Consider the following 27,361-nt stretch of genomic DNA (forward strand, 5'->3'; position numbering starts at 1 on the left):
CTGAGAGACCCATACACCACACCGCTGAGAGACCCATACACCACACCGCTGAGAGACCCATACACCACACCGCTGAGAGACCCATACACCACACCGCTGAGAGACCCATACACCACACCGCTGAGAGACCCATACACCACACCGCTGAGAGACCCATACACCACACCGCTGAGAGACCCATACACCACACCGCTGAGAGACCCATACACCACACCGCTGAGAGACCCATACACCACACCGCTGAGAGACCCATACACCACACCGCTGAGAGACCCATACACCACACCGCTGAGAGACCCATACACCACACCGCTGAGAGACCCATACACCACACCGCTGAGAGACCCATACACCACACCGCTGAGAGACCCATACACCACACCGCTGAGAGACCCATACGGTGGATTTTAACTGCCCCCTGCCAAGCGTGACTAACCAGAGTTTCCTAATTAGGCGCATGCATTGACATGCAAAGGCCAAGAATAGGCACATTTAAAACAATTACTTACCTACAGGTTTCACGATATCACAGTAACACCAGTAAATCAAAGGGGACGCATCATGCATGATAACATTTCTTAAAGCTGACAATTACGCAGTCACAGAGCCTTTTGTTGGACCTATATCACAAGAAGCATGCATAGCCATTAATATACAGCAATACAACAAGTTATGTCATCGAGTTGTTATTATATATAGTTGCAATTCACTATTCGTGCCCTACAAACCCCATAGCATATTCTCTATATGATACTGCAAGTTCCATCAGCTGGCATCAGCCCACAATGCGTCTCAAACGATATTCCCTCAGACTTAAATCATTACCCATCGTGAGTGTGCTTCTTGCAGTCGCGATTAGCACCATTTCACTGGGGCTAATGTCACAAGGTTATTTTGGAAGTCGTTTGGCTTCGGCTATGGAGGGATTCCGCACATCGTCCTCCTCCTTCTATGAGAACAGATTTAATTCCGGAAGTTCATCACTAAAAGAAATGTTCAAAGAATCCGAAGACACTTCTGATGCTCCCAATAAAGAGCAGCTTTGCAAACAATATTTCCAGTTAACCTATCGTAACGATCCATCCTGGTCAAACGAGGCCGTCCGAGAATCAAATAGTCTTCTGAACGATGCCTCCTATACAGCGCTTCTTATAGAGAGAATGCGTATCTTTGCTGATTGTTTTATGAGTGGAGATGTACAATTGCAGGCGGTTCTGCCAGAGAAATCTGACATGTTTGAATTCCACCAGCGTATGTACCCTTTTCTAGCGAAGGGTCGGTCCTGGCATGATATCTGGCCAACTTTTAGTGACGTAAAAACAGGGGACACTTACGCGCCTGGCATGCTTAATGATGGTCGCAGAGTACATATCGACGATTCGGTTTCATTTTGGAAAAACTGGCAATCATTCAGCAAGGGAAGAGGTATCGTAATTACAGCTGGGGAAGAACACATACAAATGCTTTTGAGACTCTTAGCTGTACTTGATCATCTTGGAAATACCTTACCAATCGAATTAGTTCTTACAGAAAGTCCATCGCAAGAGAGGATCCAAAAGATTGCGCACTACCTTAGAGATAAAACTAAGCAGTCATTACGGATAGTGGATTGTAAGAAAATATTGGAACCCTCTTATCGCCCGCTAATCTTTGACTTTCGCTATAAGTGGCTAGCCTATCTTCTGAACTCATTTGAAGAGGTGGTATTTATTGACTTAGATGTTGTGCCGTTTGTTAGTATAGACAAATTTTTCGAGATGGAAGGATACAAATCTACTGGAATACTGATGTTTCAAGACCGCGTCTTTAATAGTATCAAGAATTCGAAATGCCGTACTGCAATTCATCATATCCTTCCATCCCATGCCGAGCAGACGCTTTGGAAACATCAAGCAAAGTACACCAAGGAAAAGGCAAAACATAGACTTAAAAACTTTCCGGACGACGCTGGAGCTGCATCAGTCTACGACAGGTACCTGGAAGGTGACCGCATGCACATGGTGGAGAGCGGGCTTGTAGTTGTGGATAAGAGAAAGAAAATATCCTCGTTGATTATTTCGTTAATGTTGCATATGAACATAGCAGAGTGCTCCTATGGAGATAAAGAATACCTCTGGCTTGGACAGCTCGTGTCAGGGGAAGACTACTACATTCATCCTCTTCCGCCGGCTATTCTAGGCATGCCACAAGAGGTTAAGCATGACAATAAAAAGAAGTACGAAGTATGTTCTACACAGATAGCGCACATGGACCACGATGGTTCAATCCTGTGGGTCAATGGGGGAATGCAAAACTGTAAGTTCCCTGAGTTCGCGGACAGCGAAGTCGAGTCGAATAATGAGTATTTCTCCTCACAGCATTCCGACAAGGAAGTTCTTCGAAAATTTTATGAAAGCCCGATAAATATCCAAATGGCCTTTATACCAAATTTGGTAGATAGTAATTGGCATGCAATAGCCACTTGCAACAGCTATACTTGGTGCGCAGAGATTAAGCCGGATTTCACAGAAAGTTCCTCGCGGGGGAACTTCATCATCAGCGGGAATGATCCGCGTCTACCTGTCTACAATGAAATCAAAGGAATATGGATGCATGCGCCATCGCTCTCGGACATCTAAGTTCTGCCGGTCGTAAAAGTTATAATGAGAGCTTGTAGTGCGTCTATATGACTGTTTTATAGTTCGGTACATGAATATTATTCTAGCATTATATTATATGATCTCCACACCGTTAACCTACTAGCACCACGAGGGGAAATGTGCACCAGTAGTAATATACATATATGACCGTTTAGATGTCGAATATGTGATTAGAAATCATACTAAAAACTGACAGAGACCATTACTAACTTAGCCCGAAGAATTCCGAGAAATCTAAGGAGCTGTGACTCCGATCAGAGGTCCTGTCTGTTTTCATGGACATGAGTCTTATGGTGTACGGGTTACAATATACTCGCATTCCCACAGAAAATAACGCAGTATCTTGTCTACATGTTTTTCTTAGAGATCTATCTACTGAGAAACTCCGTAACACAATTGTTTCCTCAGTAGTAGCCGCACTGCAAAAGACAATGGTCACATTGCCCAAAACTACCCTATCTGTGCCTGCATATACCCGGAAAAACTTCACTCGAGATATTCCGTCTGGAGTGTTTTACCTGGGATCTAAAGTATATAGTTAAATTAGATCCAACACGCAACTAGTTCATGTAGATAAGCACCAAGAACTATAGTTAATATGTCCTACCTTAGAGTGTAATAATACCGTTTGATCTACACTACGTGGGGGCCACTTCATTGCCACACTGCTATGTTTTTAGATAATGGACCAGCACTTTAAATAAACCCCTGGGACCTTTTAGTCAACCGTTCGAACATACAGCGCTTATCAAAAATGCTCAGTGGAATAACTACCTTCACTGATATGGTCTACTAACTATTATTCATTATCTTGCGAGAACTCGGAATTTTTAGAATTAAAAGGTGCGCTCTATACCCAAAATATATATATATCGGTACACCATTTGCTTCGATTGCAAACTTGCACACTCTCAAACGTGTTTATAATACTTAAGACCTGCGTATTACCGTACCAAGCCCATATTATCGTTGCTTATATGTAGCACACGCCTAAGAATGTATACATGCAGCCTGTCTTCCTTGGAGACGTAAAAATCTGTCCAAACAACAATCCGCTAGACATAAGACGAAGGTTCTTCGTAAAGCCGAACACCGATCTGCGGCTTGATGAAACCATGGATTGACTCACAGATGTAAACTATAATCTGAAAGAGTGTTATCAAGCTGAGCAGCAAACAAATAAGCAGAACAACGATGAGCAGTAAAACCGACACTATACCTATAATATCAAATATCACATCGGAGGAGAAATAGTCCCAGGAGTACATCTCTATCGTAAACCCGCCCTCAGGCTGCAACAATGAGAGCCACTCCGATAGCATGCACACAACGAAAACTCCCATCGCCAGTGCCACTGTCGCGGAGCCTACGGCCCACAGCGTTCCCTTTCCATCATGATCCAGAACAGAAGCCTCGAAAAGCTGGCGCAGAATTAGTACTATGACGATCACTGCAACGAGCCCACCCAGGCTGCGTCCAAGAACAAGGATGTACATCATCCCTAGCGAGCACGACAAAAACCACCAGTATACAAGCCTGCTCAACGGAGATGTCACCTGCCCCACCTTCAGCTCATCGTATTTCCGACTGCGGTCTGCGTAGCGACAAAGTAGTGCCTGGCGCTCCATATTTCAATGGATTATTATTTACGTTCGATATGAACTAGTTTAGAACCATTTACAAAGATCCGACCTCTATATTTCAGCAAGGCCCCGCCAGTTGCTGTCGACTGCTGCACTTGCAACCTTGGCTGGCTTGCTGTGCTGCATACGTGGAAAGCGATCGCCAAAATAGCTTCCCTTACTTCAACCGCCGAGACGTAGTTATGTCGGCATTCATGACGTCACTATATATTCCACGCAGCAGCGCAGATGAGCGTCCATCGTAGTGCCCGACGCTCCTGCCGCGCCCATTGCTGCGCCAATCCGTCTCGAACATTCGCAGATTCTATGGCGTCGCTGGAATGCTGATCGAGGTCGCGAGGAACTTACCAGTTCGCAGCATTTGCATCGAACTGGACAGTACCTACATCCGGCCGGGATTGCAGATCTGTGCTGGGCGTGCTTTTACCTCGCCTAAGACCGTCTATCGCGCTTCTGCGGTTTGCTCCGGTGCCTGTGGAAAATCTATTAAAATAAGCAACGCCCGCGGTACTTCCCGCAATTGTCAAATCAGCTGGTCGTTTTATGCCTAAACGATATGTTATGCTGCTACTGTGGTGGTACGTAGCGTGCGGAAGAACATCGAGCGCACAGAATGTGTTCCTGAAAGGGAAACGAGCCGAGAACACCAAGCCCGCATACGGGCAAACCTGAACACACGCGTAGGTACTGTGCTGCGGCTAAACCCTAAGCTGCATGCCCAGTGTGAGCGATTATCCCCGTGAGCCTGTAAGCGTAATGGCAGCGCCTGTGCTGGATCTCAATGGTATGTAGTTATGCGCGGGGCATGGGTAGGCCCGGAGCTACGTAAATTGCCTAAGTGTGGAAGCAGCGGCGTGCGTGGAGCTTGCCATAGCGGCCCTCAAATAGCGAAGGCTCTATCTGCGCATGGTTGCAAATCATCGCGCGGCGCACGCACGTGGCGCGGGCGCGTTGCTGCTTTCGCCGCATCGGACGAGCAGCGCCACACATGTGAGACAGGTGAGCACAACAGGCGTCCCGAACATCAACAGGACCAGCATGTACTCTATTTTCAGCAGTGGCCAGCGGTCCATGCAGCGGAAAAGAGATAGCGCCAGGTGCGTCGCACTCTCGAGGATGGCGTACGCCCTCCAGGTAGAGTCGCCGTGTAGGACCAGGCACGCGAACTGCATATAAAGAGAAACCCACAGCGCCATAAGTCCGAACACCAACAGGAGCTCCACCATTACGAAGCACTGTGGCACGCTCGCGGGGCCAGCGAAAAACTCGATCGTGCGCACCGCCAGGATTGCGTGGCTCAGCTGGAGCAGTAGCAGCGATGTCATCTCAGCCTTCAGGAAGGACGAATGCGCCATAAAGTTGGCATTCGCCTGCAGGATCGTGGCAGGGCCCGCGGCCGCGTAGAGGCCCTCCGTGTCCGCGCCGACGTGCCCGCCGTGCTCGCGCAGCGCGATTCCCGTCCGCGCGCTGTGCTCGCGCATGCACGCATACAGTCGGAACATGAAGCACGCGGCCATCACGCAGCTGCTGAGCACCGAGCAAGCTGCCGCCAGCTGCAGGCCGCGCCGACGCCGTACCGCGATCGTCGCGACCGCTCCCCGTAAACGTCTTGCTGCTTTTCGTGCCAGCATTCTTCGCTGCTGCTAATGGCCTGCGAGGCGATCCCGCTGCGTCCGTTATATCCTCCACCTCGCCGCTGCCGGTAACACCCCATGAGTGCAGCCACTACGCCCGGCGTCAGATCTCATCGCCATCCCGGCTCTTCCACACAATTCCCAGCCTCAACTACAGCGTAAACTGGTCAATTACCGGACCTCATCAGGCACTACATGCACTCTAAGCAAGCAACCTGTCAGCCCACCAGTCACATGATCGCTCCGGCATTTCCGGCAGCCAGTTCCTGCCGAAGCTAGCTACACAATACATGCGTTTGCTGCGGCGCACCGCCTATTCCCTATCCGCAGCTACGGGCTGAATGCAGATCCCACGCTTGCAGTTGTCAGCCGTAGCTGTTATTCGCGGCCAGGCATCGGTCACACAGACCTAAGGCACCTCGGTGGCACCATCGCTGCACCGTGGGGTGCAACGTTCCGCAACATCGGAGTGGCGTCCTAGGGGTGCGTTCGGCTCTGGAGCGCGGTGGTTGCGGCTAGTAAATGCGGCAACCACAAAAGCAAGACCGGTGATATCACGTGATAGAGTGTGCACGCCTCCTGCCACAAAAGCGACTTCCGTGCAGAGCAGCGCCTCAGAGGCGCGAGCCCTGCAAGTGGGCTGATGCTGGTGCCTGGGCAGCCAGCCGGCGCGGGCACACAGCCGCAGCGGCGCGACATGCGCCGAGCAAATGGCCGGCAGCGGGTGCCGCAGCGGCCGCGGGGCCACAGCGAGCAGAGCGTGCCGCCGGCGATGACGCAGGCGAACACCCACAACCCACACACAAAAGGGGCTTCTATGCGCGGGCGGCCAGGTTTTGGGGGCTCCCTTTTCTCTTGATTATCGCTGGTTGAATTATGTCCTTGCATGAAGCCAGAGGATGGGCAGCTACCAGACATAGGCGCGAAGGTCTGGATCTCAGTTGATAGGCTATCGAGGCGCAGAATATGTCGTTTTTGGATCTTGAGGCGCATCCCGGGGAGCGCGGGGCGGGGACGATAGCCGCGCCGGCTGCGGTGCAGGACGGCGAGGTGATCGGGCTTCTCACCGAGCTCTCCACGCAGGTGCAGAACTTGCGGAAGAAGGTGCAACTGCTCGGCACGGCGCGGGACGACCACACACTTCGCAACAGCATTGAGAGCGAGGACATCCCGCGGTGTGAGCAACTCCGCGACCGACTCCAGTCGAACCCGCGGCTCACGGGGCGAGATAAGTACGTGTCGGACCTGCACTGGCTCACGGTGGAGCTCCTCCAGTTGAAGCGGAACTACCAGAAGCGGAAGCTCGGGTCGCCGCTCCGCAGCAAGAGCGGCGCGGCGGACGGCGGCGCGGCAGCGCCGCCGGGACACGCGCCTCCGCACGAGGAGCCCGGGCGCAACAGCTACGTGTCGATCCAGGTGCGGTCCGACGAGCGCACGCCGCTCCTGGCGCAGCAGCAGATACTGCGGCAGCAGGAACATGTGCCGCAGGAGGAGCTCGACTTCCACTCGTTGATACAGGAGGTGCGCAGCCAGGAGATCTCCAACATCCACACGCAGGTCCAGGATGTGAACGCCATCTTCAAGCAGTTGGGTACCTTGGTACAGGAACAGGGAAAACAGGTTGACACCATCGACAGCAACATTAACGGCCTTACCTCGAACCTGCAGGGCGCTAATCAGCATCTTCGTAAAGCCGAGCGTTATCAGCGCCAGCGCAACAAATGTGGGACCCTCACACTCTGTGTCATTGCAGTGGTAACGTTGGTTGTCGTCTTGGCTGCGCTTAGCTGAACTGCACGCCAATAACAATATAGCATTTAGATTAGAACCATGTATTAATATTATATACAATGTAGCACCTTGCGGTGCAGATCAAGCACCTTCGTGTACCTCGGGGTAGAATTGTCTCTGCGTGGCCTTGTCCTTCTCGGTTTTGGACGGCTCGCCCTTCTCTACGACGATGTTCCTCAGCAGCCTGTTTTCCATTTCCAATGTTTGTATTCGCTGTTTAAGAGTAGTGGCTAGCTGACTCAGTTCCTGCACTGACTTCTCCAGTTCCAGCTCCTTCTGCTTACGGCGCAGGTGTGCTTTCGTTGTGTTGCCATATGCCGCCTTGACTTCTGCCACCTGCGCGCTGCTGCCTTCCGCGAGGGGATGCCCCGCACTGCGTGAGAGGTTGTCGCTGTTACTTTGGCCGTCCCCCAACAGCGGCCCATTGGACAACGTGTCTATATCTCTGCTGGCCGTCCGAGGCCAGGTACGTTGCTGCTCCTCCGGCGCTACGCTACTGCGGTGTTCGCGCTCCTCGTGGCGTTCCGTTGGTTCCGCAGAAGACCGTCGCCTACCCTGCTGCTTTGAAAGCAACTCCAAGAAAAGCGTGGCGGAATTATTGTCCGCAGTGCCAGCAGGCGATTCTCGTGCTTCGGATACCGGTGCCACACTACCATATGCCATTGAGGGACTTTGGAGTGGCATCCGAGATCGCTGTGCCAGCGAAGGAACTGTACGAGCAGTGCCCGTTGAGGACTGTACTCCGCGCGTCTGGTGGTACGCCATGATGGCCCGGACTGCGTCCACCTGGTCGCGCGTGAACCCTACCTGCAGCAGCGACCGTAGCGCCCCCGGTGGAACCTCTACCTTCGGCAGCAGAGCAACTAGGGTTGCCGTAGGGATGCGAGAGTACTCGGGCATCTGGATATTTGGGTAGCTGGGAGGCGTCACGCCGCGCTGCCCCACCTGTGTGCCCGTTGCCGGCGCCTGCGCCTGCTCCACATCAAGCGCAAAGTCCCCGGCAGCCGGCGCCGGCGCCGTGTCGTAGTTTATGAATCCACCATGGTCTGTGTCCCCCGCTCCCGGCGTCTCCGCCTGCCGCGAAAACCGTTGCCGGGTGGAGTCATATTGGGCTGCCAGGAACGTATTGCGCCGCTCAGACAGCAGCTGCGCCCGCCTGTTACCCGCTGCATCTTCTCGCGACTGTGTCCAAGCATCCGACAGCGCGCTGCCGCCCACCTCGTTCGCGCGATCCGCATTGCCCTCGCCGTCGTGCTTATCCTCGTCCGGAAAGATGAAGCTCTCGTCCGCGAATGCGCTCAGCTCTGCCGCGAGGCGCTCGTCGAGCGGCAGCCCCGTCGTAGCACTGGAGCCCCTGTCTCCCAACAACGTGTCTAGGTTAGAAAAGTCTGGATCCAGGTCTGTCATAAAGTTGTCTACGTAGGCTAGCTGCTCCAGCAGCAGTGCAGGCGTTACATCTTCGCCGCCCGTCCCGTGACCTGTGTTGTGGCTGCCCCCTGCGTCATCTCCAAAGAGATTCTGCATGTGGTTCGGCGGAAGGCTCATTTCGGCGTTTCTGTGTGCGTCCCAGTGCCCTGCAGGCTATCGTTCACCGCTGGTCGTTCGCCTGGTCGGACTCGCCGCGGTCTTCCGTGGTGGGCTTTGTAGGCCCGACAAGCCAGTAACTCCACGTGACTTTTTACAGTCACGTGCTACGTATGCGGTGATCTGGACCAGCCCTCGGCCTCAGTCGCATGTGACCGGCCGTCTTATCTGCGAGCTGCGCCCGCCCGAACCATATTCGGCTGCTGCCGCAGCCGTACTTGCGCGTTCACACGTGCCCGTTTTCGGATATGCATAGGGCCAAGACTACCGCTGCGCACGCGTCTCTGTGCATAGGTGCACCCCGCTCATAGTCCGGCAGCCCCAAAGCCGGAAGAATAGAGAGGGGCGCTTTTGCACTATCCAGGCGCAGGAACTGCTGGCGGGCAATCGTTCGTTGGGTAGTCAGATCCAAAGGCTGGCATCTTTCCGCTGGGGCGTTTCTTTTTGAGCGGGGCATTGCTTTTTATGCTCGAGCCAGAACAAAAAGGTCGAAGAGGCAGAGGGCCATTAACGGTTGCAGGTAGCTGAGAGGGACCAAAGCAGGTCTCTAACATTACCAGTGTCTACACAGAGGACCCACACACGTTGGACGGGGAGGCTACAGGGATTTGAGGCTCGAGCAGACACCAGGACTGCCGAAGTAGCACACTAGCCCAGCCCACCCCAACGTCTGAGCCAGCGGACGGCTACACACGACTAGTTGCCTGCGGCGCCAGGATGGAGACGATTCCGACGCTGCAGGACCTGCTGCAGGGGCGACAGAGGGATGCGTCGGGGCATGATGGCGCGTCGAGCACCCTGTTGATGTTCCATGAGTTCCTGCGGCGCACACACTGCGACGAAAACCTGCAGTTTGTACTAATGACTGACGGTTTTGTGGCGGAGCAAGCGGACCCGCCGGTAGACCCGGGGGTATGGAACCAGATATACGACACATTTATCCGGCGTGACTCGCCGAAGGAATGCAATTTCCCCGAGAGCATACGCTCGGTCTTCGACGACAGCTTCCAGAGGCAGGTGGTGCCGCAGCAGGAGCACATCGTACGCGCGCGCAAGCATGTGCTGAAGCTTCTCGAGGACGCATACACGAAGTTTCATCGGCAGCTGGTCGAGCAGGGGAAGAGCTGCGGCAAAACGCGCGTGCCGCGCGACAGCGCGTCCTCCAGCAGCTCGGGCCGCGCCTCTTTGTCGTCGGCCTCGGCTGCCCCAGCCAATGCCACTCCCGGTCGGCCGCTGCTGATGTCACCTGCTGAAAGCGCGCAGGCGCTGGTCCAGCCAGAATTTGCTGTCAGCGATGGCGAGGACGACAGCATACCGGAGCTCATCAGCTCCCCCACGTCCGTCGATAGGATGTGGTATTCGCGGCAGCTGGCGCAGATACCGACTAAGCGTGTGCACACGCACGTCCTGCAGGCGCCGGACCCAGCGCCGGCAGCGCAGTCAGCACTGCTGGCGCCCTGCAGTCCGCCCCAGGCCCCGGCCCGGAGCCCGAACGAGGCCGGCATCCCCCACGCAGGCTCGGCAGCTGCAGCGGCGGTCGCCTCCACCTTCCATAGCGCACATCTGATTGCGTCCCCTCTGCACAACGCCAAAATCAGGGGAAAGAAGCAGCTTTTCAGCAAATTCAAGTTTGGCAGGCGGAGTAGCAGCAGCGGCAGCTTGTCTAATTGAACTTCCACCGAGCAAACGGCCGCCCCTGCATCTGTGAACGTTTAGCGGCCGGTGTTAGCATGTGGCAGCTGCCTCCCCGGGCTCATCTCTCTTCCATACTACTATCCGGCATAATAAAATTCTGATAAACGTCCGCGACAGACGGTGAGATACCGGTTTAAATCCTGCAATGTGCGCATCTGTCTATTTTCCTAGTCTGCAGCTTTATGACGTGATTTATGTAGCATAGTAAATTGAAGCCAACTTTAATAGCGATCGGCAGTCTCTGCCACGCGTTGTGTTCTGTGTAGACAACGCGTGCGCGGCTGTGCATCTGGCTCGGCGTAGCACGACTCTGGCGTGCTGTCGTCATCCGGATGTGACACCTCTACGCATAGTCCCGTGCCGTCGCGCACGGCAAAAGTAGCCGGACGAGTGCCGAGGTGCTGGCGCTCTCTAAATGCTATATCCAGCCAGTGTCTCGGTGTATAGGTGTACACCTACGGAAACCTAAGCGCCGACGCTAAAAACTAGCGAGAGGCTGATGAGACGAAGATCGCAAGCCGGCGTGTTCGGGGCCCAGCTGGGGCATTATTCAGGTCCCTTTTCGGTATATGGCCAGAGTCTCATGGCGTCTGTGCTCTTGGGCCTATACCGGCGAATCACGTTTAGCTGCAGGTATGACTCAATCGTCACGGGATATTTGTGTGGGGGAAACGCGGCTGCCGAGCAAGTGAAATTTGGTCCATGCAGCTGCCATGCCGGTTGCGGAGCAAGCTAGCAGACAGTGCGGCCAGCTATAAAAGAACAGCAGCGCGGGAGCCCTGCCGGGGTGTTTGCCATACAGGCCCAGCGAAGGCGGAATGTTCAGACATACGCTAATTAGGCTAGCGATTGGCGCTGGGCGTTCAGTCACGCCGCATAAACCCACATACCGCAATATGCTACGGGACCCATCAAAAAAGTACAAGGCACCACTTAAGGTGCCGCTCGCCAGACGCGACTGGCCGGGGAAGACCATTAGCAGGGCTCCTCGCTGGCTCTCAACAGATCTGCGCGATGGCAACCAGGCGCTTTCTGATCCGATGTCGCTGGAGCAGAAGAAGGCGTTTTTCCACAAGCTGATCGAGATTGGGTTCAAGGAAATCGAAGTCGCGTTCCCGTCGGCGTCGCAGACCGACTTTGACTTCACACGCTACGCCGTAGAGAACGCGCCGGACGACGTGAGCATCCAGTGTCTGGTGCAGTCGCGAGAGCACCTGATCAGGCGCACTGTGGAGGCGCTGCGGGGCGCGCGGCGGGCCACGGTCCACACGTATCTGGCGACGTCTGACATGTTCCGCGAGATCGTGTTCAACATGACGCGCGAGGAGGCCATTACCAAGGCGGTGGAGGCTACGCGGCTGGTGCGGAGCCTCACCAAGGACGACCCCGCACAGCAGAGCACCCGGTGGACGTACGAGTTCTCCCCTGAGTGCTTTTCGGAAACTCCGGTCGAATACGCCGTGGAGGTCTGCGAGGCAGTCAAGGCCGCCTGGGAGCCTACGGAGGACAACCCCATCATCTTCAACTTGCCGGCTACTGTGGAGGTTGCCTCTCCGAATGTATATGCCGACCAGATTGAGTACTTCTGCAAGCACATCAGTGAGCGCGAAAAGGTTTGCGTCTCGATGCACACACACAATGACCGCGGATGTGCCGTCGCCGCGACTGAGCTGGGCCTCCTGGCCGGCGCGGACCGCGTCGAGGGCTGCTTATTCGGCAGTGGGGAGCGTACGGGCAACGTGGACTTGGTGACAGTCGCGCTCAACATGTACACGCATGGAATCTCTCCGGAGTTGGATTTCTCGGACATCCCAGACGTTACCAGGGTTGTCGAGCGCTGTAACAAGATTCAAGTCCACCCACGAACCCCGTACGGTGGCGATCTCGTGGTATGCGCATTCTCTGGCTCCCACCAGGACGCCATCAAGAAGGGGTTCGCCTACCGCGATCGCGCACGCGAACCGCACTGGCGCATGCCATACCTCCCACTCGACCCAGCAGACGTCGGCCGCGACTACGAGGCTGTCATCCGCGTCAATTCACAGTCTGGCAAGGGCGGCGCGGCCTGGATCATCCAGAAGACGCTCGGACTCGACATGCCGCGCGACATGCAGACGCGCTTTTCCACCATCGTCCAGGATGCTGCAGACAGCGCAGGCCGTGAACTGCAGGCCGCGGAGATTGCAGCCCTCTTCTCGCAAACCTACAACTACGACAAGCGCCTCTCGCATCTGGAGCTTCTTGACTATGACATCACCAGGCACAGTCCGGAGCGTCGCGAACTGCGCGGCATTGCCCGTGCTGGCGGCCGGCAGTTCGCGCTTTCAGGCTTCGGTAACGGGCCGGTCTCTGCGTTTGTCGATGCCCTCAACAACCACCTGCACTCGGACCTCAGCGTCGCGCAGTATGCCGAACACTCCTTAGGCTCCGGCTCCTCCACCCGCGCTGCTGCGTTCATCCTACTCTCGTTTACAGGGCCTGACGGTCGGCGGGCTTCGCGCTGGGGCGTTGGCGTCTCGGAAGATGTGGCAGATGCCTCCACCGAGGCGGTAGTCGCCGCGGCAAACTGCATCTTGGAAGCTGGTGGCCTGCAACTGCCGAAGCAAGTACGGGACACAATTTCAGCTCAGAACTAGCACTGGCGCATCCTGAGTTTTGCATGGGAAAAGACCTACGTAACCTACGGTATTTATATACTCTACTGTCTACCTACTAACGTGCTCGCTGTCCGTTATAGTAGAAAAGGGGAAGGCTATATAACTAAAAAAATTGTAGCCAAATAAAAATATGACAGAAACCGGAGCAACCCCCGAAGCAGAGAGCTCCTAGCCTACATTGCGAGCGTAAGAGGGCTGTATTCGGTACCATTTCCAAGGTAGGATGTTTGTACTAGTGCAGCGAGAGCCGCAGAGACGGATTGCTATTATCTCGAAGTCATATGCCCTTATATTCAAGGCCGTGAAGGCCGATTGCGGTTCGCCAGGCGCTTCTGGGGCGAGCCGGCCCCTCTGTGCCATCGAGCTGTTGCCCAAGTCACATCTTCGAGAGCAGAACTTTGAGAAGCTGACAAACCTGGAAGTGTACGGCTTCCTGGGGCTAATTGAGATAGAAAACAAGATCTTCATATGCACAATCACCGGCAAGTCCAAGGTGGCCCGTCCTATCCCGGGGGAAACTGTTAACAAGATATACGCAGTTGATTTCTTCTGCTTGAACGACGACCGGTGGGACTTTGTCGAGTTCGACACGAACGGGTACTCCATTCCGACGACCGAGGAGGACTACGCATCGCAGCAGACCGTGACTAAGCACCCATGCCATGAGTTAAAGAAGCTGCTATCTAACGGATCGTTTTATTACAGCTCTGATTTTGACCTGACTTCGCTGCTGCAGTACCGTGGACTGGACTCGCACTCCTTAAGTTTCGATGACTTCCAGGAGGAATATATGTGGAACTCCTTTCTCATGCAGGAGATTATTAGCTTTCGGGACAAGCTGGAAGACCAGGCACGCCAGGTTTTGGATGATGAAGGGTTCCTGACGACGGTGATCCGGGGGTTTGCGGAGACGTTTCCTACATACATTGGGTCCCTACCGGTGTGGGTCACCATAATTTCCAAGCAAAGTTGGCGGCGGGCCGGCACAAGGTTCAACGCGCGGGGGATAGATGATGAAGCAAATGTGGCTAATTTTGTGGAGACTGAGTTCATTATGTATTCGAATGATTACTGTTACGCATTCACAGAAATTCGGGGCAGCGTCCCGATATTTTGGGAGCAGGATACATCTTTGATTAACCCAAAGGTGCAAATAACGCGGTCCATTGAGGCCACTCAACCCATATTTGACGAACACTTCCAACGGCTTGTGGACAAGTATGGCCCCATACACGTTGTGAACCTTCTATCCACCAAATACTCTGAGATGGAGCTCTCCAGGCGCTATAGAACTCATATAGAACGCTCAAAAAGCCTTAAACTTGATGAGAATATTTTTCTGACCGAATTTGACTTCCATCGGGAGACGAAAGACCAGGGATTTTCTGCTGCAAGCAGAATTAGGCCGATGATCGAGCGGTCTCTACTCGAAAATGGTTATTTCTCTTATGACGTCAAAGAGAACAAGCCTATATCAAAACAGCGCGGTGTTTTCCGAGTTAACTGTTTAGACTGCTTGGATAGGACAAACTTGATTCAACAGTTCATCTCACGGTACGCATTTTTGCTCTTCCTACAAGATTTCCAAATAGTCAAGTCTAATGTTGTGAACAATATGGAGGACTATGAATGGTTCCAAAAACACAACAACCTGTGGGCGGATCATGGAGATGCTGTATCGCAAATCTATACTGGTACCAACGCCCTTAAATCTTCGTTCTCCAGGAAAGGGAAAATGTCCTTGGCTGGCGCGTTATCAGATGCTACCAAATCTGTTAGCCGTATGTACATCAACAATTTCATGGATAAAGGAAAACAGCAGAACATCGACTCTTTGCTGGGTCGGTTACCTCACCAACAGCCAGTGCAGCTATATGATCCCATCAAGGAATATGTCACTTCGAAATTGGAAACAATGGCCCATGAATTTACAAAGTCCTCCAAGATAAGTCTTTTGGTGGGGACCTTCAATGTAAACGGCCTGACGAAAAAGGTCGACATAACTGATTGGTTGTTTCCTATTGGAAATAAGTATTTGCCAGATGTGGTCGTACTGGGTATGCAGGAAGTCATTGAGCTAAATGCGGGATCAATTCTTAATGCTGACTATTCGAAGAGTAATTTTTGGCAGCAATTGGTCAATGAATGTCTGAATCAATACAATGAGAAATATTTGTTGTTGCGAGCTGAGCAGATGTCTTCTTTATTGATCTTATTCTTCGTTAAGTCGACGAAGGTATCTCATATCAAACGCGTTGAAGGAGGCAGTAAAAAAACAGGCTTTGGCGGAATTACTGGTAACAAAGGTGCGGTTGCAATCCGGTTTGAGTATGGAAATACCTCATTCTGTTTTGTAAACTGCCATTTAGCCGCAGGGATCTCAAATACCGAGGAGCGCCGTTCTGACTACGAGAGTATCGCCAAAGGCATCAATTTCACCAGATCGAAGAAGGTACCACACCATGATTCCATCTTTTGGCTGGGTGACCTAAACTACAGACTTGCGCTGCCAAACGAGGATGTTAGGCAGATATTGAATAATAAAGAAGATGGTTATATCGAGAAACTTCTAGCTTACGACCAGTTGACTCAGGAGATGAGTAACGGATCCTCATTTAAGGGATTTATGGAACCCTCAATTCAATTCCGTCCAACCTACAAGTACGATCATGGTACTAACCGCTATGATAGCTCAGAAAAGGCACGTACTCCATCTTGGACTGATAGAATCATTTACAAAGGCAAGAACCTACAACCAATGGCATACGGAGACGTCTCACTTTGCCTGAGCGACCATAAGCCTGTCTATTCAGCATATAAAGCCGACGTGAACTTTGTGGATGAAACGATAAAAATGTCACTAACCAAAGAGCTATACTTCCGATACAAGGAGGCGCACCCAGAACAGGCATCAAACACATCTATTGCTTTGATAGATGTCGTAGCGGAGTCCAAGGGCGCTAGAAAGCGCAATATGGAAAGTCCAATAAATGATTGGAGTGAAACCAACTTGTTGGACTTAGAACCTGCTTCTGTTGTAAGCATACCATCGTCCAACTCCTCTACGCCAGGCATGTCGCCCCAGCCGCCTGCACATGTTCAAAAGCATATTCCAGGCCCTGGAGGAAGACACAGGGTTCCACCGCCTCCGCCACCAGCACCTCGGGGCAACGGCATCGCCGCATCTGGAACAAACTCGCAGAGATCGCTACAGACAAACAGTACCCAGGGGAGCCCAGTCCCACCGGCAAAAGTAGGTCCGCCTGTTCCTGCTCGGCGCGGCACGCTCCCCCCTGGGTTCAGCGACTCTATCCTCGTACCTAAAAATGCATCCAGTAGCGCACTTTCCTCCACCAGCACCAACAGCGGCAAGGCCGCCAGCAACTCTCCCAGTCCCACCCCACGTCCTAGCAGCTCAGTATCTGCTGCTGGTGACTCTGAGGCGAACCACGCATCCCCTACTGGGTCCAGTGCAGCGTACACATCCACTAAACAACCTCCAGCGGTTCCAAAGAAAAAGCCCGAACTGGAACGCCTCACTCTGGACTCGTGGAAACCCCTCACACCGAAGTAGACAAGCCCCCCCCCCCCCCGGCTTTATTTGTAACTCAAATATATCGGATTTGAATCGAGCTTCTCCAAAAGTTGTTCTATGATATATATCTGACCGTCTATGAGAGCTACTTCGCCAAGTCCTGCTCCAGTTTCTGCTTTAGCTGCTCGATCTCCTCGTCCACCTTCCCGATGCCCTGCTGTATCCGGTCGATCTCCTCCTGTTCGAGCTGCAGCGAAAACACGCAGTCCGGTGTTTTGTTCGACGGTAGGAGATTGCCGGGCTGCTCGATCATCTTCGCAAAGAACGCCTCGTTGGGCTCGTTGAACACTATTTCGTCGTAGAATACCGAGCTCACCTCGTCGCCGTCGCTCCGCCGCCCATCCTCCTCCGTATATGGGTGCAGCCGCAGGTGGTGGTAGAAGTTCAGCATCTTCTCGTTCGCCTCATCCACAAAGTGTACCTTCACGTTGATCTCAAATTCGCCCCACCCTGTTTCCGTCAGCTCGAAAGGCGGTGCGTCCACCACCCGTACGGGGTTCGGATACGTCTCGTGCAGCTTGAATACTACTTTCTTGATGAAGTACGAGATATCCTCGCCCTGCGGGCCTCGTACAAAGATTGTCCACATGTGTGTGTGCTCGCTCGGCGCAATGGCCGGCCGCACATCGCCCATCTTCTTAGCCGTGTTCCCATAGACAATGGGCCGCGCCACTGACAGAGTTTTGATCCGCTTAGCTTGCGCTGGTGCCATGATTTACACTCTTCGTATCCTTGGACTGGCCTTCAACCCTTGTGTCGGTTCTGGCGGACCGTAGAGCCTTGTTAGATGCAGTTTTTGCAAAATTTAGGAATAAAATACTAACGCTTGCTGACTTCTGCATATAGCCATCAAAGCACGCAAAAACACATCTACTCTGGGCTACAAGGCGGGAGATCAGCGCCCATCATGACAATCAAGATGATATACGTTGCAAGAGTATGTAGGAACGAGCACATTGACACGGAATTTTATTTTCTAACAACGATAAGCACGGATACCGGTCAAACTGGCTGCCCCATGGGCCCTACCCGGAGCCGCCGACGGGCGTAAACAGCGACGTACCATTAGCAGAGCACGGGCTTGAACAGGCGCGCGAGCTGGCGCACTACCTGCTGTCGGTGGACAACCAGCCCGAGCTACTTTTCTCGTCGCCGTTTTTCCGCTGTCTGCAGACTACGGAGCCCATCGCAGAAGTTATGGAGCTGCCCATCCACATAGAGCGCGGGATCGGCGAATGGTACAAGCCAGACCGCGACGTAATCCCGGAACCGGCGCCGTTTGAGGTACTGGAGAACTTCTTTCCGGGCAAACTCAACGGAGAATGGGGCGCGACGGTGGTGCCGAGCAACAAGGGCGAGACGGAAACGGACATCTTCGACCGCTGCCGCGAGTTCTGGCCGCGATTCATTGCGAGAGTGGAGCAGCAGTATCCGGATGTGGAGAAGCTCATGTTGGTGACGCACGCAGCGACGAAGATTGCGCTAGGGATGAGCCTGCTCGGCTTCAGCAGCTGTCGCGAGCCTATCGACGAGGACGGAACCATAATCCGCAGTGGCGCGTGTTCGCTGGACAAGTACGAGCTACTCCAGGAGGAGGAGGATTTGCCCTTCCCGCAGAGGCACTGGAAGATGACTATGAACGGCAACACTGAGTTTCTGAGCCGCGGCGAGGAAATGCACTGGGACTTCCGCAGTGGCTTCGAAGCCGGATCGGACGCGGAAGTCAAGGCACGCAGCACCGCCGCAGCCACCGCAACGGACTCGGATGACGCAGAGGACACGGAGCACGTGTACGTCTGCCTCGATGTACCCAACCACAACTACCGCGAGCGCCACGAGATAAGCCATACTGCTACGCTGCAATACGCAGGCCTTGATAGGGAAAGCCCGCTCGTGAAGGTGGGCGAGAACATCTATGAGGGCACGTGGAAGAAACTAATTGGCACGGAGCTGGCCTTTCCTAGTGCAGCGACTACGAAACGGAAAACGGCCGACGGCGCCGCCGATTCCCTCCACGATGAGAACGAGAAATCGAACCATGATGGATCGACAGAACCCCCAGAAAAGGTGCTCTCCGAGCGGATATATAGAATCGTAGACCACCTCGAGCTAAATGAAGTAGACCATCTTTGAGCCCCGCGCACTGTTAGCTTGCGCGGGAGCCGGGCTTTTATAGACGCAAAGGGCGCGCAGCGCACAATGAAAAACTACCGTATTCAACGTCCGAGTCTACCGGTACCGAAACTACATCCGAATCTAAGCAATGTCGTTAATAAAGGGGATCGAGCGCGAATATGACGTTATACTGGCTTCGACCTCGCCTCACCGGTACAGCATCGTGACCGAGGTGCTCGGGTTCCACAACGTCGCCGTTATGAAGCCGAACTTTGCAGAGGACCTCGACAAGGGTTCCTACCGCTCAAATCCGGTGGGCTATGTCGAGGATACATGCAAGGGCAAGACCACAAACGCAATACAGCAGCTGGAAGCCGCAACTCCGAACAGGCCAAAGCTGGTTATCTGCGCAGACACTGTAGTCCTCGGCGCGGACAACGTGATCAACGAGAAGCCCGGTAACTCAGACGTGCAGCTCCGCATGCTGCACAGTTTCTGCCGCAGCTCCGCGCCCGTGCGCGTTGTCACGGCAGTGCGCATTGTGCGTTGGCGCAGCAGTGACGACGTCACCACGTTCGCATTCACGGAGGAAACGACTGTGCACTTCGATCCCTCTACACCGGAAGCCCTGCTGAATGCATACGTAGCGAGTGGAGACGGCCTGCAGGTGGCTGGTGGTTTCAAGATCCAGGGCTTTCCCGCGACCATGATCCGTAAGATAAACGGCGACTACTACAACGTCGTCGGCCTCCCAGCAAACAGGACCATGGCGCACATCCTCAGAGCCACCGGCCGCGATGTCTGAGGGTTCTAAAGGCTAGCTATCCGAATATATAGCAGCCCTTCTGCTAGGGTGAACGCGTCACGTGATCATGCACATTGCTTTTTCTGTGACTGATGAAAAATTTTAGACAAGGTCCTCATCTCATCTCAACCGCCAGTGCAGCGGACCAGTGCGTGACAGAATACCCAGCACCATGGCCAGGACCACGAAGCACGCCAGAGCATCTCCGCAGCCCGCTGCAGCAGACAAGCCGCAGCCGGAGCCTGTCTCCGACGCAGAGCTGGACGGGTTTTCCGACTCTGACGCGGAACCCTCCGTCACGGACGAGCAGCCTCAGCCGGCAGCTGCTGGCCACACGATCCTCCCGCAGCAGCCTGCGCGTCGCTCAGGCGCCAAGAAGCAGGCTGCGCGCACAGATCTCTCCGGCATCATCTACATCTCGCGTCTGCCCCATGGTTTCCACGAACGTGAGCTTTCTACCTACTTTGCGCAGTTCGGCGACCTCAAGCAGGTCCGCCTCGCCCGCAACAAGAAGACCGGTAACTCGCGCCACTACGCGTTCATCGAGTTTGCCAACCCCGACGACGCTGTCGTCGCCCAGGAGACCATGCACAACTACCTGCTGATGGGCCACCTGCTGCAGGTGTCAGTCCTGCCCAAGGGCCGCACCATTGAGAAGCTGTACAAGCACAAGAAGCGCGTCCACAAGGAGAACTCCATTAAGGACGCCGCGCGTACGCAGCGTCGCGCAGACGCGGCCCACGCCGCGCGCATGCAGAAGCTCCGCGACGCAGGCATCGACCTCAAGTGGTGATGCCGCGATCTACATAATACTGTACCATACTCCCGCCAATTGCCTGCCCGCGCGCCGCACTCCCGGTAGCCAGCCCAGCGTCTATCACGTGCTGCTCCGGGCTTATCGGCTCGCTCGTATGATAAAATTTTACGACGGATCCTATATAATACATATGGGCTTGCAAGCGCAAGTCGCGTACGGCGTAAACGACCAGCTACTCTCATTGTTCACCTCCCCTCCCACCGAAACCACCATGCCCAAGCTGTATACCTACCAAGAGATCGCGGAACACAACAGCGAGAATGACCTATGGCTGATCATCAACGGCAAGGTCTACGACTGCACCAAGTTCGCAGAGGAGCACCCTGGCGGTGACGAGGTGCTAATCGATCTGGCTGGCCAAGACGCCACTGAGCCATTCGCAGACATCGGCCACTCAGACGACGCTGTGAAGATGCTGGAGGGCCTGTATGTAGGCGACCTGGACAAGGACTCCGAGCCTGTGGTCAGCGCCTCCGAGGACCGTTCTTCGAGCACGGGCGGCGGCGAGGGCAATGGAGCGTTGTGGCTCGCGTTCATTGTGTTTTTCCTCGCGGCTGTGTACTACAACTACCACCACAACAAGTGGGCTTAGAACACTCTCTATTTATTGGCACGCCCGGTCGTGCGCCTGTACACTATAGATCCACTCTATGTATCTAACAGATTTGGCATTGCGCAGTGCTTGCAGCACGGCATGGCGATAGAGGCCAGGTGGCGCCGCACTGGCGGCTTAAGAGGTGAAAAAACGCGGGCTTGGCCAACTGCACATACCTTAGACGGAGATGTCGGCAGTGGCAGGAGCAGCATACCTTCTATTTAAGTCGATCTCGGGGTTCCAGTTCCCGTATGCGCAGGACGAGCGCGCAGTGCAGCAGACGCCGCTGTGGGACGTGTACCAGGGCACGCGGAAGGCGGACTCACAGGCGGTGACGCTGTTCGTGCACTCGCGGCAAAAGAAGGCGTCTGACGCGGGGATCGAGCAGCTGGTGCGCAACGCGGTGCGCAAGGCGAAGACACTGAAGCTGCCAGGGCTGGTGCGGGTGCTGGAGGTGCTAGATACAGACCCGAACGTGGTGTACATCGTGACGGAGCGCGTGCAGCCGCTGTTCCCGGAGCTGGCGGGGGCGGTGGGGGAGCTGTCGCTAGGGCTGGGGCTGTCCCAGGTGTTCGGGGCGCTGCGCATCCTGGAGGAGAACGCGCACGTGACGCTGGGGACGCTGTCGCGCGGCAGCGTGTATGTGAACGAGCGGGGCGAGTGGTGCCTGTTCGGGCTGGAGCTGTGCTCTGCGCAGACGGAGCTGGCACACCTGCGCGAGCACGCGGCGCGCTACCGGTCGCTGATGGCACATACGATGTTCGAGGTTCCTGCGACGGAGTCGGCGCAGGTTGACTCGGTACTGCTGGCGGGTCTGATTCGGAGCGTGTACACTACGGGCGTGCCACGGGCGTGGCAGGCGGCTGTGAGCATGCTGGCAGCAGGGCGCCTGACTGTGACGCAGTTTGTCGCCAGGGTTAGCGGCACGCCGCAGCTGCAGACTCCGCTGATAACTATCTACAGCCATTTAAAGGAACTGCACATTAAGGATTCCCAGGACAAGTTGGTTGCGCTGGCAGAGGTGCAGAACATTATTCTTCAGGAACCGGGCGTTCTGGACAATTCCACGCCGGGATTCGTGGACGGTTTCATCATCCCCCAGCTCTCTGAGACAATTCGTAACGAGATCGTTACGAACCAGCAGCAGATTGCAGGCATGCAGGTTTTTTCCAACATTGTGTCATTGCTGGCCACGGCCCTGCAATTGACCTGCTCTAAGAATCCAAACTCCACTTCCGCCGAGACTTTCAAAAGCCATATTAAGCCATTGATCTTCGAGACATTCAAGATTTCGGATCGCCAGGTACGGTTCTTGCTTCTAATGTACATGTCTGTGTATGTGGACAAGCTTTCTGGCTATGAGATACAGAACCAGGTGTTTCCCTACTTCGTTCAAGGGTTGGCGGACTCAGACAACGCTCTTCGGTTGCACACGCTAAAAAACATCGTCCATATTGTAGAGAAGATTACGGAACGCCAACTAAACAGTGATCTACTGCGGCAGCTGGCTAAGACCCAAGTTGATTCTGACGTGAATATCAGAACATGGACCATTTTGACCATTACCAGCCTTGCCGAGAAACTCTCTGCCGGAAGCGACCGCCCAAGTTTACTCGGTACTGCATTCACCAAGAGTTTGAAAGATCCCGCCGTCATGCCACGGCTTGCTGCTTTGCACGGTTTAGCAAAATCCATACATCTGTTTGACGCCAAGACAATTGCGAACAGGATCCTAACGGTGATTGCGCCAGGGCTGCTAGACTCGAATGCACAGGTCCGTAGCCAGGCTAAGGAGCTTTTTAGCATGTATCTCAAAAAGCTGGAAGATGAATCTTCGACTGCGGATTATCAGTCGGACTCGGAGGATTACGTGGACGTGGATTTCGAATCCATGCAAGCCGAGGCTTCACAGGATGAGTTTATTTCTAATTTCTTGAGCAATCTGAAAGTGACAGCGGACCATTCAATCACGAATGCACCAATGTCAATTGGCTCTCAGGAAAAAATAGACTCCGATGCCTGGGATACTGGAGATGATTTCTCATGGGGCGATGTGGATGCGAACGAGCAGCAGCAGCCAATGAGACAGGCCTCTAAACCGCGGATATCGGCGCAGCCTAGAAAACCGGCGGGGGTGAAGGTCAACGGCCTTCGCATGGATTCTCTAGACATCAGGGACTCTTCGCAAATCAAATTTGGAGCAGTTAAAACACAAAACTCATGGGATAACTCTCCAAAGCATCAGATTACCAGTCATAAATCTCATTCGACGCCAAATTTACCATCAAAGCTTGTAGCGCAACAGCGCAATCCTCCGAAGAGGGATCCTATTGCAAGCCTTGTCCCATCTGCCGAAGATGACGACGGCTGGGATGAGGAATGGTAAGTATATTTATATTTATAAATATACCAATGCAATTCACGATAATTCAGACTTTTTTCTATGTTCTAATCAATATATATATATCTTAATTTTATCACTGGATAAAAACCTACAAAATCTATCATGGCAATATTTAATTTAGCTTAACCAGAACGAACAGTTAGCAAATTTAGTATACAATAATATCCCAAACACTGGAACAGAGTCGCCAACAACCCTGTTGATCTTAGTTTCTGTTGCCCCAGCCGCTGTCCTTTGGCTTACCACCGTAGCCGCCGTGGCCACCACCGTAGCCACCACCGTAGCCGCCGTATCCACCGCCGTATCCACCATACCCACGGCCACCACGACCGCCACGACCGCCGCGACCGCCGCGACCGCCATATCTTGGGTGGAATCCACCACGTGGGGCGCGGTCGTACACAAGCAAATCCTGGGGAATTTCCTGCTTAGCTTCTCTCATGATAGAAATCAACTGAGCACCCAGGGTCTTGTTGGCTTCGGTGAAAAACGAGATGGCAGTACCAGTTGCACCAGCTCTACCAGTTCTACCAATTCTGTGAACGTAATCCTCGATATTACCGGGCATGTCATAGTTGATGACAAAGTTAATACCCTTAACGTCTGCAATGTCTGTTAGTAACGTGCCCATAGCCAAATAGCAGGACAATGATAGACACATTTTATAGCGAAGATAGGGAACTCTATTAGAAAACAAATGCTATAGACTTTTCATGTTACGAAAGAATGTTCTTTCCTTACTTGAATGGACATGAGTATATGAGTTACCAAATACGCATTGGCCCGGTCCAAGCCAAAGAGGCGGCAAGAAACAGATATTACACATAATACGGAATAGAAAGAAAGCAAAGGCGAAGATGACACAAACATACATAAAATCGAAACGGCGGTATGGATCCATATTCGCAGCTGTTCTAAGGCCTGTCAATAGGTTCATACTCAAGAGAACCCACCGGAAAAAGCTTCATGCTTTGAAAGTACGAATATGTGTTCCCCCGTATTCAAAATAATTTTATCATCATCTTCAACATAGCGTTTTCTTACTTCCCTTCATGTGTTCTAGGTTCATCTGTTTTTTATTATACCTCAGAATAAAATGCCTCTTTTGAATCATGAAAAGCTCCATCGCTCTTGTCTTCTGTATGGGTGTGCGCCGCAGCGCTCCCCAGACGTTCAACTTCCCCGAAAGGTGTGCTGTCATGTGTCATGTGTAAGTAGTCCGGGATCAGCGACCAGCGCTGACCGCCTAAAATGCAAGTTGTAACATACCGATACCTCTGGCAGCCACATCAGTGGCAACCATGATAGGAGATCTGCCGGTTCTGAACTCGTTCAAAACCCAGTCTCTCTCCTGCTGCTGTTTATCACCATGGATAGCAAGAGCTGGCCATCCATCCTGTCTTAAGTAAGACGTAATCTCGTCACAAGTTCTTTTCGTCGATGCAAAAATAATAATCTTAGAGTCCTTGTCTTTGGATGCAATTTCCAGGTGCTTCACCAATCTGTCTCTCTTGTCAAAGTCAGAGACAACCTCAACAAGTTGAGTAATTGTGTGAGACGCTGCCAACTCCAACGAGCCGATGTTCACCTGAATAGGGTCATGCAAGTAGTCCCTGGCTAGTTGCTGGACCTCCTTGGGCCAGGTCGCGGACCACATAAGTGTCTGACGGTCCGGACGGATCTGGTCAACGATCTTCCGAATTTGTGGCTCGAAACCCATGTCCAACATCCGATCAGCCTCGTCCAAGACCAAGTAGGTCACACGCTTTAAGTTGGTCTTGCCGATCTCCAACATGTCGATCAAACGGCCTGGGGTGGCGATCAAGATCTCCACACCGCGCTGTAAGTCGCGAATCTGTTGCGACTTAGGAACACCACCGTAAACACAAGTGTTTCTAATCCGCGAGGAGCGGCCAAACTTAGAGCATTCCTTCTGAATCTGCACAGCCAACTCTCTTGTGGGTGCTAGGACCAAAACAACAGGCCCGTCACCAGGAGAAAGCAGCGGCTGCGCGTTGATGTGCACAATGCCCGGTAGACAGTACGAAAGCGTCTTACCAGACCCTGTCGCAGCCACACCGATCATGTCGCGCCCAGATAGGGCCATTGGCCAGCCTTGACACTGAATCGCGGTTGGCTTCTCGAATCCCTCTTCCTTGACCTCCTTCAACACGTACTCCGGAAAGCCCGCCTCGTCGAAAGTCCGGATGGGCTTGGGAACATCGTGCCCAACAATCTTCATCTCGTTCTCCTTCCGGAACTGCTCCACTTCGTCCGTGCTCATCTTTTGCACGTCCTCGTGCTCCACGTAGAAGTTTTTCTCAAATTTTGGCAACGATTCAACATCCCAGTCGGGCTTCGTCAACTCCAACCTATCGTCGGACCGGCCACGGCCACGCCCGGCGAAGCCGCCGCGCCCGCCGCGCCCGAAACCATCCCTTCCGTACGAATTCCGATCCGAAGGCCGCTGTCCGCGATGGTCGCCATCGCGTCCACCGAAGTTGCTTCTGTTAAACTGCTGGTCTCTGTTACCGGCGTAGGACATCTGGATCTCGCTTCAATACAGTCTGGTCACTAGATTCGTCAAGCTTTGCTTCGTAAAACCGCCCGATGGAACACCACCAAGACCGTGATGAGTTGACTTATATACTCTAAAAATTTTTCCGAAGGGAAAAAGCAATTCCGCCGCCAGCAGAATGCCTTCGTGCACGACGATACCCATGGCGGTGGAACAACAGAGGCACTATACAGAGGCCAAACGGCCTGCGGGCCGGCCTAGAGCTCGCGAATGCGCTGCGTGAACTTGTCCTCTACGACGTCGCACATGTCCATTAGGTCCTGGAGCCCCTTGTGCAGCGCGTCGACCGCAGTGACCTTGCCGTAGGTTTGGATGCGGATATTGAGGAAGTTCTCGGAGGGATGAGGGATGGAGTATCCGCAAAACTCAACTTCGGGGTTCTTCATTATGATGTAGCGCAGCGCGTTGCCGAGCGTGTGATCCTCGTCGGTGATCTGGAAGGACGCACAGGTGCCGTCCTCGGAGGTAGCCTGCGGCAGAAGACGGATCTTGTCACGGTCGAGCTCATCCTCCTGCTCATCCGCTAGCATGTCGACGTCCTTGGGCTGCTCTTCGGTGTTGGACATGGCGCTGGCCGTGTGTGGCAGATGCGATGGCGTGCACATCGCGGAAGATTTTCAAAGCTCTCGCATCACGTGCTGTCGTACGGGATGATTTATAAATATCTTGTGCACGTGATCGCGAGCGGCTCTGTCGTCGGCTGCGTCAGTCGAAACGGTGTGTTGCCGCTGTGCGATATCACGAAAGGATAACCGGGCATCTTGCTAAATAGCTCAGATAATCTATAAGCAGTATCCAGTCCTGAATTA

General features: G+C 53.6%; 16 protein-coding genes across 16 annotated transcripts, besides 2 other annotated features; 10 read left to right on the forward strand and 6 right to left on the reverse strand.

Moving 5' to 3' along the window:
* Window positions 1-399: a telomere (Chromosome VI left end terminal telomere repeat. Composed of approximately 20 copies of a 24 base repeat unit, and occasionally sequence varients of this repeat.).
* Window positions 400-700: a telomere (Chromosome VI left subtelomeric sequence. Shares some sequence similarity with other subtelomeric regions.).
* An 85-nt stretch (window positions 701-785) lies between these two features.
* Window positions 786-2,618, forward strand: AGOS_AFL235W (alpha-mannosyltransferase; the record flags this gene model as incomplete). The annotated part of the gene is made up of 1 exon (NM_210669.3): window positions 786-2,618. One exon carries the CDS (start codon window positions 786-788, stop codon window positions 2,616-2,618), a length of 1,833 nt encoding a protein of 610 aa, NP_985315.2.
* A 1,076-nt stretch (window positions 2,619-3,694) lies between these two features.
* Window positions 3,695-4,267, reverse strand: AGOS_AFL234C (AFL234Cp; the record flags this gene model as incomplete). The annotated part of the gene is made up of 1 exon (NM_210670.1): window positions 3,695-4,267. The coding sequence occupies one exon, from the start codon at window positions 4,265-4,267 to the stop codon at window positions 3,695-3,697; it is 573 nt and encodes a 190-aa protein (NP_985316.1).
* A 932-nt stretch (window positions 4,268-5,199) lies between these two features.
* On the reverse strand, window positions 5,200-5,913 carry AGOS_AFL233C (AFL233Cp; the record flags this gene model as incomplete). Its single annotated transcript, NM_210671.1, has 1 exon — window positions 5,200-5,913. The coding sequence occupies one exon, from the start codon at window positions 5,911-5,913 to the stop codon at window positions 5,200-5,202; it is 714 nt and encodes a 237-aa protein (NP_985317.1).
* A 969-nt stretch (window positions 5,914-6,882) lies between these two features.
* Window positions 6,883-7,707, forward strand: VAM3 (SNAP receptor VAM3; the record flags this gene model as incomplete). Its single annotated transcript, NM_210672.2, has 1 exon — window positions 6,883-7,707. The coding sequence occupies one exon, from the start codon at window positions 6,883-6,885 to the stop codon at window positions 7,705-7,707; it is 825 nt and encodes a 274-aa protein (NP_985318.2).
* An 81-nt stretch (window positions 7,708-7,788) lies between these two features.
* MET4 (Met4p) lies at window positions 7,789-9,252 on the reverse strand (the record flags this gene model as incomplete). Its single annotated transcript, NM_210673.1, has 1 exon — window positions 7,789-9,252. One exon carries the CDS (start codon window positions 9,250-9,252, stop codon window positions 7,789-7,791), a length of 1,464 nt encoding a protein of 487 aa, NP_985319.1.
* Window positions 9,253-10,008: 756 nt separating this feature from the next.
* Window positions 10,009-10,962, forward strand: RGS2 (GTPase-activating protein RGS2; the record flags this gene model as incomplete). The annotated part of the gene is made up of 1 exon (NM_210674.1): window positions 10,009-10,962. One exon carries the CDS (start codon window positions 10,009-10,011, stop codon window positions 10,960-10,962), a length of 954 nt encoding a protein of 317 aa, NP_985320.1.
* An 842-nt stretch (window positions 10,963-11,804) lies between these two features.
* Window positions 11,805-13,622, forward strand: AGOS_AFL229W (2-isopropylmalate synthase; the record flags this gene model as incomplete). Its single annotated transcript, NM_210675.2, has 1 exon — window positions 11,805-13,622. One exon carries the CDS (start codon window positions 11,805-11,807, stop codon window positions 13,620-13,622), a length of 1,818 nt encoding a protein of 605 aa, NP_985321.2.
* Window positions 13,623-13,866: 244 nt separating this feature from the next.
* On the forward strand, window positions 13,867-17,217 carry AGOS_AFL228W (AFL228Wp; the record flags this gene model as incomplete). The annotated part of the gene is made up of 1 exon (NM_210676.2): window positions 13,867-17,217. One exon carries the CDS (start codon window positions 13,867-13,869, stop codon window positions 17,215-17,217), a length of 3,351 nt encoding a protein of 1,116 aa, NP_985322.2.
* Window positions 17,218-17,323: 106 nt separating this feature from the next.
* YAF9 (YEATS domain-containing protein YAF9) lies at window positions 17,324-17,950 on the reverse strand (the record flags this gene model as incomplete). Its single annotated transcript, NM_210677.1, has 1 exon — window positions 17,324-17,950. The coding sequence occupies one exon, from the start codon at window positions 17,948-17,950 to the stop codon at window positions 17,324-17,326; it is 627 nt and encodes a 208-aa protein (NP_985323.1).
* Window positions 17,951-18,145: 195 nt separating this feature from the next.
* AGOS_AFL226W (uncharacterized protein) lies at window positions 18,146-19,371 on the forward strand (the record flags this gene model as incomplete). Its single annotated transcript, NM_210678.1, has 2 exons — window positions 18,146-18,175; window positions 18,229-19,371. 2 exons carry the CDS (start codon window positions 18,146-18,148, stop codon window positions 19,369-19,371), a joined length of 1,173 nt encoding a protein of 390 aa, NP_985324.1.
* Window positions 19,372-19,501: 130 nt separating this feature from the next.
* Window positions 19,502-20,158, forward strand: AGOS_AFL225W (nucleotide diphosphatase; the record flags this gene model as incomplete). Its single annotated transcript, NM_210679.1, has 1 exon — window positions 19,502-20,158. One exon carries the CDS (start codon window positions 19,502-19,504, stop codon window positions 20,156-20,158), a length of 657 nt encoding a protein of 218 aa, NP_985325.1.
* A 172-nt stretch (window positions 20,159-20,330) lies between these two features.
* On the forward strand, window positions 20,331-20,951 carry NOP15 (rRNA-binding ribosome biosynthesis protein NOP15; the record flags this gene model as incomplete). Its single annotated transcript, NM_210680.1, has 1 exon — window positions 20,331-20,951. The coding sequence occupies one exon, from the start codon at window positions 20,331-20,333 to the stop codon at window positions 20,949-20,951; it is 621 nt and encodes a 206-aa protein (NP_985326.1).
* A 118-nt stretch (window positions 20,952-21,069) lies between these two features.
* On the forward strand, window positions 21,070-21,567 carry CYB5 (Cyb5p; the record flags this gene model as incomplete). The annotated part of the gene is made up of 1 exon (NM_210681.1): window positions 21,070-21,567. The coding sequence occupies one exon, from the start codon at window positions 21,070-21,072 to the stop codon at window positions 21,565-21,567; it is 498 nt and encodes a 165-aa protein (NP_985327.1).
* Window positions 21,568-21,757: 190 nt separating this feature from the next.
* On the forward strand, window positions 21,758-23,956 carry CEX1 (COPI-interacting protein CEX1; the record flags this gene model as incomplete). Its single annotated transcript, NM_210682.1, has 1 exon — window positions 21,758-23,956. One exon carries the CDS (start codon window positions 21,758-21,760, stop codon window positions 23,954-23,956), a length of 2,199 nt encoding a protein of 732 aa, NP_985328.1.
* A 223-nt stretch (window positions 23,957-24,179) lies between these two features.
* DBP2 (DEAD-box ATP-dependent RNA helicase DBP2) lies at window positions 24,180-26,519 on the reverse strand (the record flags this gene model as incomplete). Its single annotated transcript, NM_210683.2, has 2 exons — window positions 24,180-24,577; window positions 25,244-26,519. 2 exons carry the CDS (start codon window positions 26,517-26,519, stop codon window positions 24,180-24,182), a joined length of 1,674 nt encoding a protein of 557 aa, NP_985329.2.
* A 230-nt stretch (window positions 26,520-26,749) lies between these two features.
* Window positions 26,750-27,157, reverse strand: RPC19 (DNA-directed RNA polymerase core subunit RPC19; the record flags this gene model as incomplete). The annotated part of the gene is made up of 1 exon (NM_210684.2): window positions 26,750-27,157. The coding sequence occupies one exon, from the start codon at window positions 27,155-27,157 to the stop codon at window positions 26,750-26,752; it is 408 nt and encodes a 135-aa protein (NP_985330.2).
* Window positions 27,158-27,361: the final 204 nt, after the last annotated feature.

This window comes from Eremothecium gossypii, chromosome VI (genome assembly GCF_000091025.4).
Source record: "Eremothecium gossypii ATCC 10895 chromosome VI, complete sequence".
Taxonomy (NCBI): domain Eukaryota; kingdom Fungi; phylum Ascomycota; class Saccharomycetes; order Saccharomycetales; family Saccharomycetaceae; genus Eremothecium; species Eremothecium gossypii.